This window comes from Haliotis rufescens, unplaced genomic scaffold (assembly GCF_023055435.1).
Source record: "Haliotis rufescens isolate VD_foot unplaced genomic scaffold, xgHalRufe1.0.p SCAF_11, whole genome shotgun sequence".
NCBI classification, from domain to species: Eukaryota; Metazoa; Mollusca; class Gastropoda; order Lepetellida; family Haliotidae; genus Haliotis; species Haliotis rufescens.
Genome location: NW_025963791.1, coordinates 20,005,856 through 20,020,662, shown reverse-complemented (window position 1 = coordinate 20,020,662; position 14,807 = coordinate 20,005,856). Strand labels below are relative to the sequence as shown.

At 41.0% G+C, this 14,807-nt stretch overlaps 1 protein-coding gene across 1 annotated transcript in view; it reads right to left on the bottom strand.

Annotated features, from left to right (window-relative positions):
* LOC124137287 overlaps nt 1–14,807 on the bottom strand; it is a 127,228-nt gene that overhangs the window by 70,448 nt on the left and 41,973 nt on the right. The window contains exons 12-20 of the mRNA XM_048392883.1: nt 14,316–14,540; nt 11,064–11,237; nt 9,492–9,674; nt 8,067–8,240; nt 7,260–7,379; nt 4,019–4,132; nt 2,709–2,909; nt 1,319–1,495; nt 302–499 (exon numbers count right to left, since the gene is read on the bottom strand). Of these exons, the coding sequence (XP_048248840.1) occupies nt 302–499; nt 1,319–1,495; nt 2,709–2,909; nt 4,019–4,132; nt 7,260–7,379; nt 8,067–8,240; nt 9,492–9,674; nt 11,064–11,237; nt 14,316–14,540 (1,566 nt within the window). The remainder of the gene's footprint in view (nt 1–301; nt 500–1,318; nt 1,496–2,708; nt 2,910–4,018; nt 4,133–7,259; nt 7,380–8,066; nt 8,241–9,491; nt 9,675–11,063; nt 11,238–14,315; nt 14,541–14,807) is intronic.

Here is a 14,807-nt window from a genome sequence, read left to right as displayed (position 1 = left end):
TCTCAAACCACCAGATCCCATCAGAAGCTTCTTATGACAAGCACACTTTGCTAAAGTCAATTCTCACCATGCAGATCTTCAAAGGGGCCAAAATAAAACACGTATATTTGCTAGATTAATATGAATGATTTTATGACAGAGATTGTTATTCCCTCTATATAAAAGCCAACTATTGTAAATGTTTGTTACTTGCTTAAATCAAAGTCTGAAATATTTTTAAATCAAATCAAAGATTTCCCACATTTGACCATATATGGAATTAACATTGATCTTTAAATGCCTGCTGGATTATCTCCCTTACCATCACAGCCGTAGCTGTCTCCTTGTAGACTGTAGTTGCCCGTGTCATGATCATACACACACACACGCTGCCGCTGGGTTACAGTGCTGTACACCACACAGGTCATGTTCAGAGTTTCCCCAGAGGCTATCGGTGAGGTGTTGTCAAACTGAACTGGGTTGGCAAACCCAGCAACATCATCAAAGGGGCAAGTTATTCCTGAAGGTATAAAAATAGAAATCATGGTCTGTAAATCATCAAGTCTGGACCAGACTATCCAGTGACTGACATCATGAGCATCGATCCACGCATTTGGGGTATGATGATATGCATCAACCAAGTCAGTGAGTCTGACCACCCGATCCCGTTAGTCGCCTCTTGCGACAAGCATAGTCGCCTCTTGTGACAAGCATAGTTGCCTTTTACAGCAAGCATGGGTTGCTAAAGACCTATTCTACCCTAGATCATAACGGGTGAAAATCACATTTGAAATCATCCACATACCTTGCATCTTAATGTCTGCTGAAGGTGAAAGGGGGTTTAATGTCGTGTACAAGATAGGATGGAGTCGGTTTTATAGTGCTAACACACTGAGATATCATGTTTAACATGGATATCCAACTCGGACACAGTATACTGTTTTATCTCCTTAATACTATCTCTTAAAGTCTTAATACCACAACAAATACAACTCAGTTCATACTTAATGTCAGGTTGGTTTGGTTGGTTGGTTTGTTGTTTTACGCCGCACCCAACAATATTCCAGCTATATGACAGCGGTCTGTAAATAATCGAGTCTGGACCGACCAGACAATCCAGTGATTTATATCATGAGCATCGATCCACGCAATTGGGACTGATGACATGCATCAACCAAGTCAGCGAGCCTGACCACCCGATCCCGTTAGTCGCCTTTTACGACAAGCATAGTCACCTTTTACGGCAAGTATGGGTTGCTGAAGACCTACTCTACCCCGGAATCTTCACGGGCCTAAAGTCAGGTAATGACAGGAGACTGATGCCCCTGTGTGTACTCACTGTTGCATGTAGGGAAGGCAGTGGTCCAGTCGCCCCCAGTGCACATCACAGCTGCCACGCCCTGGAGGCTGTACCCAGGGTAGCAGTCATATGTCACGCTCTCCCCCTCGTAATACACATCCTGGGGGTTCTGTATCACCCTGAACCCTTCTGTAGGAGGGGAGGGGCACTTGTTTCCTGTATGGGGCAGGACACACAAGGTGGTGAGCATATGGTGTTTTCAGATTTGAGTGTGTTAATGAGCATTCAATGCCCTGGGACTTTCATGTGTTTCAAACGTTAACATTTGGGGGCATTAAATACCAACTGGCACCTGCAAATCTGAAAGTACATATAAGGATATAATTTAAGCATTCAGGTTTTGGTATGTATATAGGTACTCAATGTTCAGGGACTTTCATATCTTTCAAATGCTAAGGTTAAAATATTACTTGTCTTGGTTCTCAGGCACCGCCCACATAATCATAAAGTTCGCCGCACGTTTCATTTTTATTTCCATTTTTTTTTAAAATTAAAAATCCTTAAATATTCCAAGTCCAACAGTTGTCAAATACTGTATTCCAGTTTTGTACCCATCAAGGAATACATTTATGCAGGGAGGCCCTTTCCCAGGTTGATTGTACACAACTGTTTATTTGGTTACATACTAGTTTGAACAACAACAAAAAAGAAAAATAGACACCAACATTTGGCAGCATGGCATATTAATTAACACCTGCAAATACCAAAAATTGTAAAAGATAAAAAGAAGGATAGAATGCATGATGACAACTACTGCTAAACTGGAGACTTTTAGGTTCCGTTCCTGATATATTGAAGTCTTGATTTTGTTTGTTTGTTTGTTTGTTGTTTAATGCCGCACTCAGCAATATTCCAGCCATATGACCGCAGTCTGTAAATAATCATGTCTGGACCAGACAATCCAGTGATTGACATCATAAGCATCAATCCACACAATTGGGATACGATGACATACATCAACGAAGTTAGAGAGCCTGACCACCCGATCCCGTTAGTCGCCTCTTATGACAGGCATTGTCGCATTTATGGCAAGCATGGGTTGCTGAAGACCTATTCTACCTCGGATCTTCATGGGTCAGAAGTCTTGACAAAGGCACCATACACCTGCACCACAACATTTTTAAGTCTATGAAGTTGGTGAATTTCTACACCAGTTTCCACAGAGACGATTCTGGCAAAAACATTATCTGTAAAATAATGATTTATTTGTTTTCTTGTTTTCCATCAGGTGTAGGTTCCTACGGGAGATGTTGGACAAAGAGTTCAGCTGAACCAAATGAATCAGGGACATATGAGAAATCCAAACACTGAGCTCTGAAAAATTCCCAATTTAAAAACGATCATAATGGTAATGTATGCTTCTACTCACGGACACAGGTGTGGTTAAGATGAAGTGTGTCATTAACCTGCAGCCCAGTTTCAGCAGCAGGAATGTAGTACCCCATGGTGCCATTCTCCGCATACAGTGTATACCCCGGGTTACATCTGCAGGAGTACCCCACTGATGTGTTGTCACAGCCGCCGTTGACAGTGTCACAGAACTCTCCACTCTCCCCACACTGGACAAACACTGCAAGCACACAATCAGAAATGTCACATTTCATTTGTTTGCTGATGTGTTCAGTAACGGTTCACCACAGCCGCAATGATGCACAGTAAGCAATGCTTCAAACCAATCAGTCAAACACTTTGCTTCACATGAATATTTGTGTACTGGAACAAAACAGCGAACCCGTAGAACACGAGGTTGTGTGTGTGTGTGTGTGTTGTGTGTGTGTGTGTGTTGTGTGTGTGTGTGTGTGTGTGTGTGTGTGTGTGTGTGTGTGTGTGTGTGTGTGTGTGTTGTGTGTTGTGTGTTGTGCGTGTGTGTGTGTGTGTGTGTGTGTGTGTTGGGTTTAACGCCGCTTTTAACAGTATTCCAGTTATATCACGGCGTGTCAGCTTAATGTGGGAGGAAAGCCCGAAGTGATGCAGGTCTCAGACGTTTACCACTTCGGTGAAACCCACGATCACGGGTATGGTGCTGACAAACCTAGAAACATAATTGGGGCGAACCAGGATTCGAACCCACAATCATAGGTTTCTGGCTGTCAAGGGGACCCAACTCTGCACAGCGAATCGTGGCGCCTTAGACGACTGGGCCACCCGTGCCCCCTGAACACGAGGTTGACAAAAGTTACGATGTATACAAAAGGAAGAGAATTTATGGATGTCCACTTCTTTATTATGAGGAACACAACGTTTCGGAGTATATGCTTACTCCTTCATCAGGTTCATCTCTGTGATGAAGGAGTAAGCATATACTCCGAAACGTTGTGTTCCTCATAATAAAGAAGTTGACATCCATAAATTCTCTTCCTTATGAGTATCACTTCTAGATGCCTTTCAAAGAATTGATGTATACAAAGTTACTTATATTAATATTTAATTTCAGGACTTTCCTCTTGACAAAACATGTCTGAGTTTAGTTGTAGCGGGGGAGATTATTCCATTTTTATCAATATTAATGGTTTTAGAATATTAAAACATTTCATAAAAAAAACCTTTCAATTGAAATGATTAGAAGTAAGTAGTATAACAAAATATTTTCATATTTGACTGGCTGTTTAAATCTGAACTTACCTTAAAATCCTTACATAAGATGGTATAGTCTAGCATGGCTATCCTCCCTATACCTACCTACACATGACTCTCCGTCTAGGCGGTATCCACTCCCACAGCAGATGTAGGATCCTGGCTTGTCCAGACATTGAGTAGGGTTACTGCACTGGCCATTTGTACACTCATTGATATCTGCAGTAGAAATACCACTTGTCACAGCTGACAAAGCCAGAGTGGTATCACATATTGTTTAACTAGTTTATACACATCCAACCATTAAGATGTGTCATGCTGTTGCTGTTGCAGTTGTTGAGCCAGGAATTCACTGGTCATTCCTTCAAGTAAAACTATGGTCATTTTGCAAAATAATAGAGGAGTTATATATCAACCATAACATGATTAAGTCGGAGAAATCACTCAAATTTGATGATTCTGGCAGAGGAATTTTCCGTCACTGAGTCTAAATTGTAAATACTGGATCTTTCCAGCTGTTAATAAACAACATGATAGAATACATGGATGCCTGTAAACACTATGTTCTTTCGATATATATATATCCTGGACCCATTCAACACCAAATATTCATTTGGGAAGTGACTTTCTTTCCCTATTAGCAAGAAATAAAAAAAACGATCAAAATGATTCCTCTGATGGGCAGTTTGGCAGTGTGGAAGTCCTTATGCCATCTGCCGTTTCATGCTCTGCTACTTAAAGTCCAGATGTAGGATTTCATCTGATGTGACATGTCATGTCATGTATTTTGTCTGCACAATGTTAATGGTCAACAGAGATAAATGTATTCCGTCATTTATTGAGAAGGATGTTTCCACAGGTAACAAAACATCTAAATTAAAATTTTGAAAACAATCAGGGATCATGCACCTAATTCTCTACTGTATACACCACCTGTACAGTTATACCCTGCTGTATACACTCATCTGTACAGTTATACCCTGCTGTATACACTCATCTGTACAGTTATACCCTGCTGTATACACCCTACTGTACAGCTATATATCCTGCTGTATACACCACCTGTACAGTTATACCCTGCTGTATACACCCACCTGTACAGTTATACCCTTCTGTATACACCACCTGTGCAGTTATACCCTGCTGTATACACCACCTGTGCAGTTATACCCTGCTGTATACACCACCTGTACAGTTATGCCCTGCTGTATACACCACCTGTGCAGTTATACCCTGCTGTATACACCACCTGTACAGTTATACCCTGCTGTATACACCCACCTGTACAGTTATACCCTGCTGTATACACCCACCTGTACAGTATTACCCTGCTGTATACACCCACCTGTACAGTTATACCCTGCTGTATACACCCACCTGTACAGTATTACCCTGCTGTATACACCCACATCTACAGTATTACCCTGCTGTATACACCCACCTGTACAGTTATACCCTGCTGTATACACCCACCTGTACAGTTATACCCTGCTGTATACACCCACCTGTACAGTATTAACCTGCTGTATACACCCACCTGTACAGTTATACCCTGCTGTATACACCCACCTGTACAGTATTACCCTGCTGTATACACCCACATCTACAGTATTACCCTGCTGTATACACCCACATCTACAGTATTACCCTGCTGTATACACCCACATCTACAGTATTACCCTGCTGTATTCACCCACCTGTACAGTTATACCCTGCTGTATACACCCACCTGTACAGTTATACTCTGCTGTATACACCCACCTGTACAGTATTACCCTGCTGTATACACCCACCTGTACAGTTATACCCTGCTGTATACACCCACCTGTACAGTATTACCCTGCTGTATACACCCACCTGTACAGTATTACCCTGCTGTATACACCCACATCTACAGTTATACCCTGCTGTATACACCCACCTGTACAGTTATACCCTGCTGTATACACCCATCTCTACAGTTATATCCTGCTGTATACACCCACCCGTACAGTTATATCCTGCTGTATACACCTACCTGTACAGTTATACCCTGCTGTATACACCCACCTGTACAGTATTACCCTGCTGTATACACCCACATCTACAGTATTACCCTGCTGTATACACCCACATCTACAGTATTACCCTGCTGTATACACCCTACTGTACAGTATATCCCTGCTGTATACACCCACCTGTACAGTATTACCCTGCTGTATACACCCACCTGTACAGTTATACCCTGTTGTATACACCCACCTGTACAGTATTACCCTGCTGTATACACCCACCTGTACAGTTATACACTGCTGTATACACCCACCTGTACAGTTATACCCTACTGTATACACCTACCTGTACAGTTATACCCTACTGTATACACCTACCTGTACAGTTATACCCTGCTGTATACACCCACCTGTACAGTTATACACTGCTGTATACACCCACCTGTACAGTTATACCCTGCTGTATACACCCACCTGTACAGTTATACCCTACTGTATACACCTACCTGTACAGTTATACCCTGCTGTATACACCCACCTGTACAGTATTACCCTGCTGTATACACCCACATCTACAGTATTACCCTGCTGTATACAGCTACCTGTACAGTTATACCCTGCTGTATACACCCACCTGTACAGTTATACCCTACTGTATACACCTACCTGTAAGTTATACCCTGCTGTATACACCCACCTGTACAGTTATACCCTGCTGTATACACCTACCTGTACAGTATTACCCTGCTGTATACACCCACTTCTACAGTTATACCCTGCTGTATACACCTACCTGTACAGTTATACCCTGCTGTATACACCCACCTGTACAGTTATACCCTGCTGTATACACCTACCTGTACAGTTATACCCTGCTGTATACACCTACCTGTACAGTTATACCCTGCTGTATACACCCACCTGTACAGTTATACCCTGCTGTATACACCCACATGGTGAAGATACAGATGGTAAGATATAAATCCTTATGTCACATGTGTGTCAATGTTGACCTCGTTTTATTCGTTTTGATTGGATAAACGTGACCTCTTCAACACCGGAACTATTTTTTTTATTCATAAAGAAATCATGAGAAGTCATTCACTTTTACAACTGCAAGACAGAACTGAAGGAATCTCAATAAAGCGAGAGACATTGACACACATTTAAACCAAACAAGATCGTCACACTCATCAAATTCCCTTTACATTCTATATTAGTTATGCATATAGCTGCTACAAATATGATATATAAGAGCTGTATCCATATCGAGGGTCCCTATCGCTCGGTCAGATACCACAGAAAGTCCACTTGTTTCGTAAAAATGGCATCTAAGGAGAATGAGTCACACCCACCATCTGCACAGGTAGCTCCGTCAAACCCAGGAGGACACTGACAGGTGTAGGATCCCTCATTGTTCACACACTCCTGTTGTGGGCTGCATGGACTCACACCCTCTGTACACTCATCCACATCTGAAAGATGAAGTACAACATATTTCTCACAAAGATTTCAACATTCAGTTCAGGTGAACTGGAAGCTTAAATACACATTTACCATAGTCATCAATGGTGACAGTAAATTAAACTTTCATTAAGTCTATGACCCATAATTAATCTTGTACTAATAAAACATGTTTGTACTGTCTTTATCTACATCTCATAACAAAATTACTTGTAGCAACGATCTGCTCATGTTCAAAGATAAAAAATGGCTCATAAAATATCTGGAGTGAAAAATGTCATATTTTAGCCTCACATGTACATTCAGCATTGTTGAAAGTTAAGTATGTGTGGGCAATTGATGAAGAGAACTACATCTAGAGCTCTCTTTCAAATCAACACAACTTCCATTGCAATTTCTGCGAGTTTTGACAATTTTTTAATCATGCAAGTCCTGTCCTTTAAACAACCATAAATCACAATAACATACCTCTGATTCAAAAACTGTATCAAGGAAGTAATTACTAGCATCATTTCTACCTCAACTGCTTTTTGCATATTTAGAGGTTTTCAATCAACAACACACTACATGTAAAGAGACAATTTAAGTAGTTGATTGATCTGCTAACCATGACTGAGTTAGCTTCTGTATGCGACATACGCTGACAGTCGGAAAGCGCACGTAAAATCCCCAACTTCAGTCAGTCAGAGTTAGCTTACCTGTACAGTTAGGGAGAGGCCCCATCACCCTACTGGGGGGACACGCCACGCCAGGGGTCCCAACCACCTTAAAACCAGGGCTGCATGAGACTACCAACAATTCACCAACTGACAAGAACTGGCTGGTGTTGGCATCTAGGCTGTTCTCTATGGCCGGGACATAACAACTCAGATCTGAAACAGCATGGAAGGTATATATTGCATTTGCTAAATTGCAGGAAATGAATACAATGTTTACAAGTTTTCATATCATACCCCATAGCAACCACAGGAACCCGTTATTGGTCAGTAAATAAAAATATATACTATATACCCCCTATATGTAAGTCGAGAAAAGGAGCGTCACTCGCCATCTTGCCGATTTGTTTACATTCGTTATCAGGTCGATTTCTTTATGATACGCTTATTGACAAGTACATTTCTGGTCATAGATTGGTAGATAACACATTTCTTACATATATGGGATATATATTTTTATTTACTGACCAATAATTAGTTCCTGAGAAATCAACCCAAGACCCCTTTATCAGCCCGGGGGTTGATATGGGGTATAATATGAAAACTGCCTCATAATAACCTTTTTATCATATACTATAAACATCAATTCGTAAATGTATCCATTCATAAAACATCTCTAAATTCTGTGTATGTCCGTAAAAACATGTTCACCTTCATTGGAAGACATTGCTATAGCAATGCTAGGTGAGCAGACGACTCACCAAGGGACGTAACTCTAATTTCTTACCACCAAGCAGACAACTCACCAAGGGACGTAACTCTAATTTCTTACCACCCAGGCTGATATTGATTGCCAATTCAAAATGCACTGACTGGCAGGGGGTGTAATCCGGGTGTGGTTATTACACCCCTGTGATTTGACCATCTCCATGTTGGCTGGATCCCATATGCAAAATACCTCATATCAATGATGGGGATATGATAAAATGTTTTATCAACTTGGGGCAATAACATAAACCAGAAACTGTATATACCATGGTACAAGTAACAAGAGAGAAAAATCTATCCCAACATTGATACACCAGTAGTAGCTAAGAGGCTGCCATCAGCCTTTTGGTATTCAGGATGTGGGGGTCTATTTATAGGCTATTCAAAACTCAGCAGTTTTCTACAAGAGACACAATTAAAATCGTATTTGGTACGTTAATTCAACATTTTAATAAAAACATAATGATGTTAGTAAATATTTCCTTTATATATCATATTTTTTTAATAGTTTTTTTTCAGTAATTGAACTTCAAATCACAGCCTTTTCTAAATGCTTTTGAGATTTCTGTTACGTAGTATTCTGGATTCAGGGATGAGCAATGAGATTCAGAGTGAAAAATTCGATGGTATTCGTGATTCAGTGGAGGAGGGGGTTGGCACCCTCAGGTAACATTGACTGGGAGAAGGAAGCTGTCTTACTCTGACATTCTGGCACCAAACCATTCCACTGGCCTGTCTCATTACACAACAGGATCGGCTGTCCACGCACTTCGTAGCCCTCGTCACACTGGAAGCGTATCACGGTACCTGCTTCAGGGTAGGTACCCTCCGTCGTCGTGAAGTTACCATTGAGAGGGCTTGTGATCGTTTCACACTGGAATGCTGTGAGAGAGTTTTGTGGTATAGAAGTTGGAAGATTTTGTGCTATATGTTTCTAAAGCTGATTGCAATGTCTAGACCTAGATTGGAAATGGTAGTCCCCCAATCAACATTTACAGAGTCTGTGGAATCCATGAACATGGTACGATGCAGATGCCCAAGGCCATAATCAGGGCGAATCTTGAATTATTATCCATGACTGGTTTCTGCCACACCTAGGGGAGACAACTCCGCACAGACAGTTATAAATGCTTTACTGGTGACCCTCGTATCTTTTGACACAATTATGTGGACATTGTCCAGTATAAAACAACACTGCATAATATACACTGTCATTATGGAGGGTTCAAAACCACAGTAAACATTATTACTTGAAGCACATTAGATAAATATTACATATTTGATAAATTCAAACAGAAATTATAAATGTAGTGAGTGAGAGAGTTGGGTTTAACGCCGCTTTCAACATTATTCCAGTTATATCACAGCGTGTCAGCTTAATGTGGGAGGAATGCCTGAAGTGATGCAGGTCTCAGACGTTTTTACCACTTCGGTGAAACCCACAAGCATGGGTACAGTGCTGACAAACCTAGAAACATAATCACGGCGAACCGGGATTCGAACCCACAAGCATAGGTTTCTGGCATGCCCAAGGGACGCAACTCTGCACAGTGAATCGCAGCGCCTTAGATGACTGGGCCACCCGTGGCCCCAAATTATCAATGTAAGAAAGTCTTGTATGTATATATTTATACTGAATAATATACAGTCAAACCATGTTATCTCAAACCTAGCAGGACCAGGCTTTAACTTCGAGATAACCAGATATTCCAGATAACGCGGCATGAACATCCACATAGATCAAGTAACAGTATTATAACTACATAGAAATACATTAACATACACAAGAAATTAAAACCACAACATGTGTATGCTATGACATAGTGAAATGTATTTCACCAGCAATGGTTAATAACAATTGTGACAAATTATGTGCAGTGTTCATTTTCCTTATTAGGCATTGCAGCAATCACTATTTAGTCTGTCCACTTGACCAGACAATCCAGTGATTGATATCATGAGCATCAATCCACGCAAATGGGATACAATGACATGCATCACCATAGTCAGCGAGCCTGACCACCCGATCCCATTAGTCGCCTCTTACGACAAGCATAGTCGCCTTTTAGGGCAAGCATTGGTTGCTGAAGACATATTCCATCCCAGATCTTCTGTATCTCTTGAATTCAAGATAAGCACAAATAAAACAATTTTACATAAAATAGAGGGGAGAGGGGTGTCAGCAAAATATGATACAGTCCCAAGACCATGCCAAACATGAATATTTATTTGGGTCATGACACTGGCCACGTCATCAGTGCATACTGGTACCTTGACAAGATGGAGCTGGTCCCCATGTTCCGTTGGAGCTGCAGGTGATGACAGGGTCTCCGTCAAACCTGTAGTTCCTCATACAGGCATACTGGGCCGTGTCGCCATACTTCACGCCGGTCAAGGTGGACACATAGCCACTCTGTATCTGGGGAGGTGATCCACACACCTTGACTGTCAACATCAGGTCATGTTTTCAGCATTCAAACAGATTCTGTCACATTTAAAAATTTAATTTGAAATAACATATCCAGTCAAACACCGTTGTGTCGAAGTTGAAGGGAACCACGTAACTATCTCGAGTTATCCGAGGTTCGACTCAACCGAAAATGATGAATTAGAATGGAATATGCAGGGACCATAATTTTACTTCGAGACAACCCTAGTTTGACATATTTAAAGTTTGACACAACAGTGTTTGACTGTACGTGTAGTCATTCTTCATCATACTTGAGTCTCAAACAGAAATTATTTTGTTGTTGTGTTTGTTGCTTAACGCCGCACTCAGCAATATTTCGGCTATATGACAGAGGTCTGTGAATAATCAAGTTTTTACTTTTGCAGAAATTAGGATGGCACATTTGTAAAACAAGAGTCATCTGAAGATGATAAATCCCCCCAGGCCCCCACAAATTTAAAAGAACAAATCATCTGACTATTACTTTAAGTCCAACTTCTATCTAATCTGTCCATCCGTATATAAGAGTAGTTATTGCTATGGTAGTCATCCCATTGAATTGGTATTCAGAACTTTGCATTTCTGTCAGGTACATACCACTTTGAACAGAGTCAAAATCAGACTAGTTGCCAAGGAAAATATAAATTCTAAAAATCCCTAAACAGCAAAAGGCTCCATTTGGCAACCTGGTCTTTGGGTGTTCACAGTTTCATGAAAGATTACCTTCTAATTTTAGAGATATGGACCAAACAAACACACTACTATGGACAGAGTCAAAGTCTAACTTGTTGCCATGGTAACAGAAAAAAATTCTATTTTTTAGGGTAAAAATATTATTGATACTTATCCTGACTCATACTCATAGCTTATCTCTAGTCATTTCTGAAAGGTAGTGGAAACTTCCAGAACTGTGTTTCCGAGGAACAGAGAAAACATCTGACCCGAACACAACCCTGGACTGTGCATGCGCACCAGAAACACATGACCAAGCCACGTAAAATAGATTCAGAACCAGACAAACCAGCAATCCACGTTGCTGGGAACGATGACACAGATCCAGAAAGTCACAGGGTCTGATCACCCGATACAAACCCGATGTTTGTTTGTTTGTTTGTTGTTTAACGCCCCACTCAGCAATATTACAGCTATATGACGCCGTCTGTAAATAATCGAGTCTGGACCAGACAATCCAGTGATTGATATCATGAGCATTGATCCATGCAATTGACATGCATCAACCAAGTCAGCGAGCCTGACCACCCGATCCCATAAGTCACCTCTTATGACAAGAATAGTCGGCTTTTACGGCAAGCATGGATTGCTGAAGACCTATTCTACTCCAGATCTTCACAGGTTTGCTGCACAGAGAGAGAAAAATGGAGAGGAGACTGCATAGTGATATGTACAATCATTTCAGTGCATTTATTATGTTCACTACCACCACAGTCCAAGCTGACACCATTATGTCTACTGCATTGTTTGCCCCAACTATAAAGCTCACCAACCTACTAGTACTAATATGCATTGTAAACCAGAGCCATGGCATTCCTTGCCTAACAATACCCTTGGACATTATTAGCCATAGTGTTAAGATATATTTAATCAAGTTCCACTACACCACCATCTGAAGTGGGGATGGTGTACAGCCAATCTGTGTCACAGATCTGCAACATTCAATTTGGATTTGAAACCTGTAGTATGTTTGCCAGTCTTCTTAATACGTCTATGGAAATCACGACGTTGCTTATGTCCAGGGTACTGTGAACTGCATGGAATAACATAACTTTGGTTTTTGGGGGGATCGTATGTATGACACCCATAGCAAGCCAGTGCTAGGACGCTGATATCTCTATCATGTAAATACACAACTGCAGCACCTAACACCATAAGCTGTGGCTGGCACACAGTGTCTCTTATAATCACCACAACAGTTGTATATAGTTTTAGCATGTAGTTCTTCCACCAGCCTGTCTAACATCCACCTGTACTGCCACAGCTCTACATCCACCTTGCCTGGTCGATATCTTACCTTTCGTCAGCAGAATGTCACTGGCTATAATGGTAGGGAATACGATAATCATTGTCCATAATGGTAGGGAATATATGGTACTCACTGGCTATAATGGTAGGGAATATATGGTAATCACTGGCTATAATGGTAGGGAATATGGTAATCATTGTCCATAATGGTAGGGAATATACGGTAATCACACATTACAATGGCAGGGAATATTGTAATCACTGGCTAAAATGGTAGGGAATATGGTAATTTCTGTCCATAACAGTAGGTAATATATGGTAATCACTGGCTACAATGGTATCGAATATTGTAATCACTGGCTATAATGGTAAGGAATATAGTAATCACTGTCTATAATGGTAGGGAATATGGTAATCACTGGCTAAAATGGTAGGGAATGAGGTAATCACTGCCCATAACAGTAGGGAATATATGGTAATCACAAGTTACAATGGTATGGAATATGGTAATCACTTGCTACAATGGTAGGGAATAAGGTAATCACTGTCCATAACAATAGGGAATTTATGGTAATCACGGGCTACAATGGTAGGGAATATGGTAATTACTGTCCATAACAGGAGGGAATATTTGGTAATCACTTGCTTCAACGGTAGGGAATATGGTAATCACTGGCTATAATGGTAGGGAATATGGTTATCACGGGCTACAATGGTATGGAATATGGTAATCACGGGCTACAATGGTAGGGAAGATATGGTAATCACTGGCTAAAATGGTAGGGAATACATGGTAATCACAAGTTGCTTCACACTTGCTTCAACGGTAGGGAATATGGTAATCACTGGCTACAATGGTAGGGATTATGGTAATCCCTGTCCATAACAGTAGGGAATATACAGTTATCACAAGTTACAATGGTAGGGAATATGGTAACCATTGTCCATAACAATAGTAAGTCATATCAGAGGAATGTGCTGGAGTGAGACATCTAACATCAATACACGTTCAGGTGGAGGGTCATGATATATAGCAGTCTGTACATAGTAAGATAAACACAGGCAAACACAAATGCTTCACAACTGAAACTCACTTATACACTGGGGAATTCTTGGCACATTCCACTTTCCACCATACAGACATTCCAGCTGGACAAACTCCATACTAGCACGTGTCCCGTCCGGCAGTGTCTCGTAGAAGTCGTCCGAGTTGAAAGAGTAGCCTGCGTCGCACGCCACTCGGAAAGACTCACCGAAGTAGTATCCAGACACACTGTCTAATTCCTGAGTGTTACTATTAAACGCAGGTTTCTTACAACCTGTCAAAGAGAAACAATAGTGGATCTGAAATTTCCATATCAGTCAATTAAGGCATAAGTTTGTATTCCCAATAGTTGACAAGCACCTTGAAGTGACAGTCATTAAAGTGATGTGTATGTTATGCGACATCAACACCTGTTCATAGTTCTACAAAACAAACTTGTATGCACGTAACCAACCAGTATCTCTCAGTTCTACAAAACAAACACCCAACAAGTTTTTTTATGGTTCCACAAAACAAACTTGTATACACTTAACCAATACGT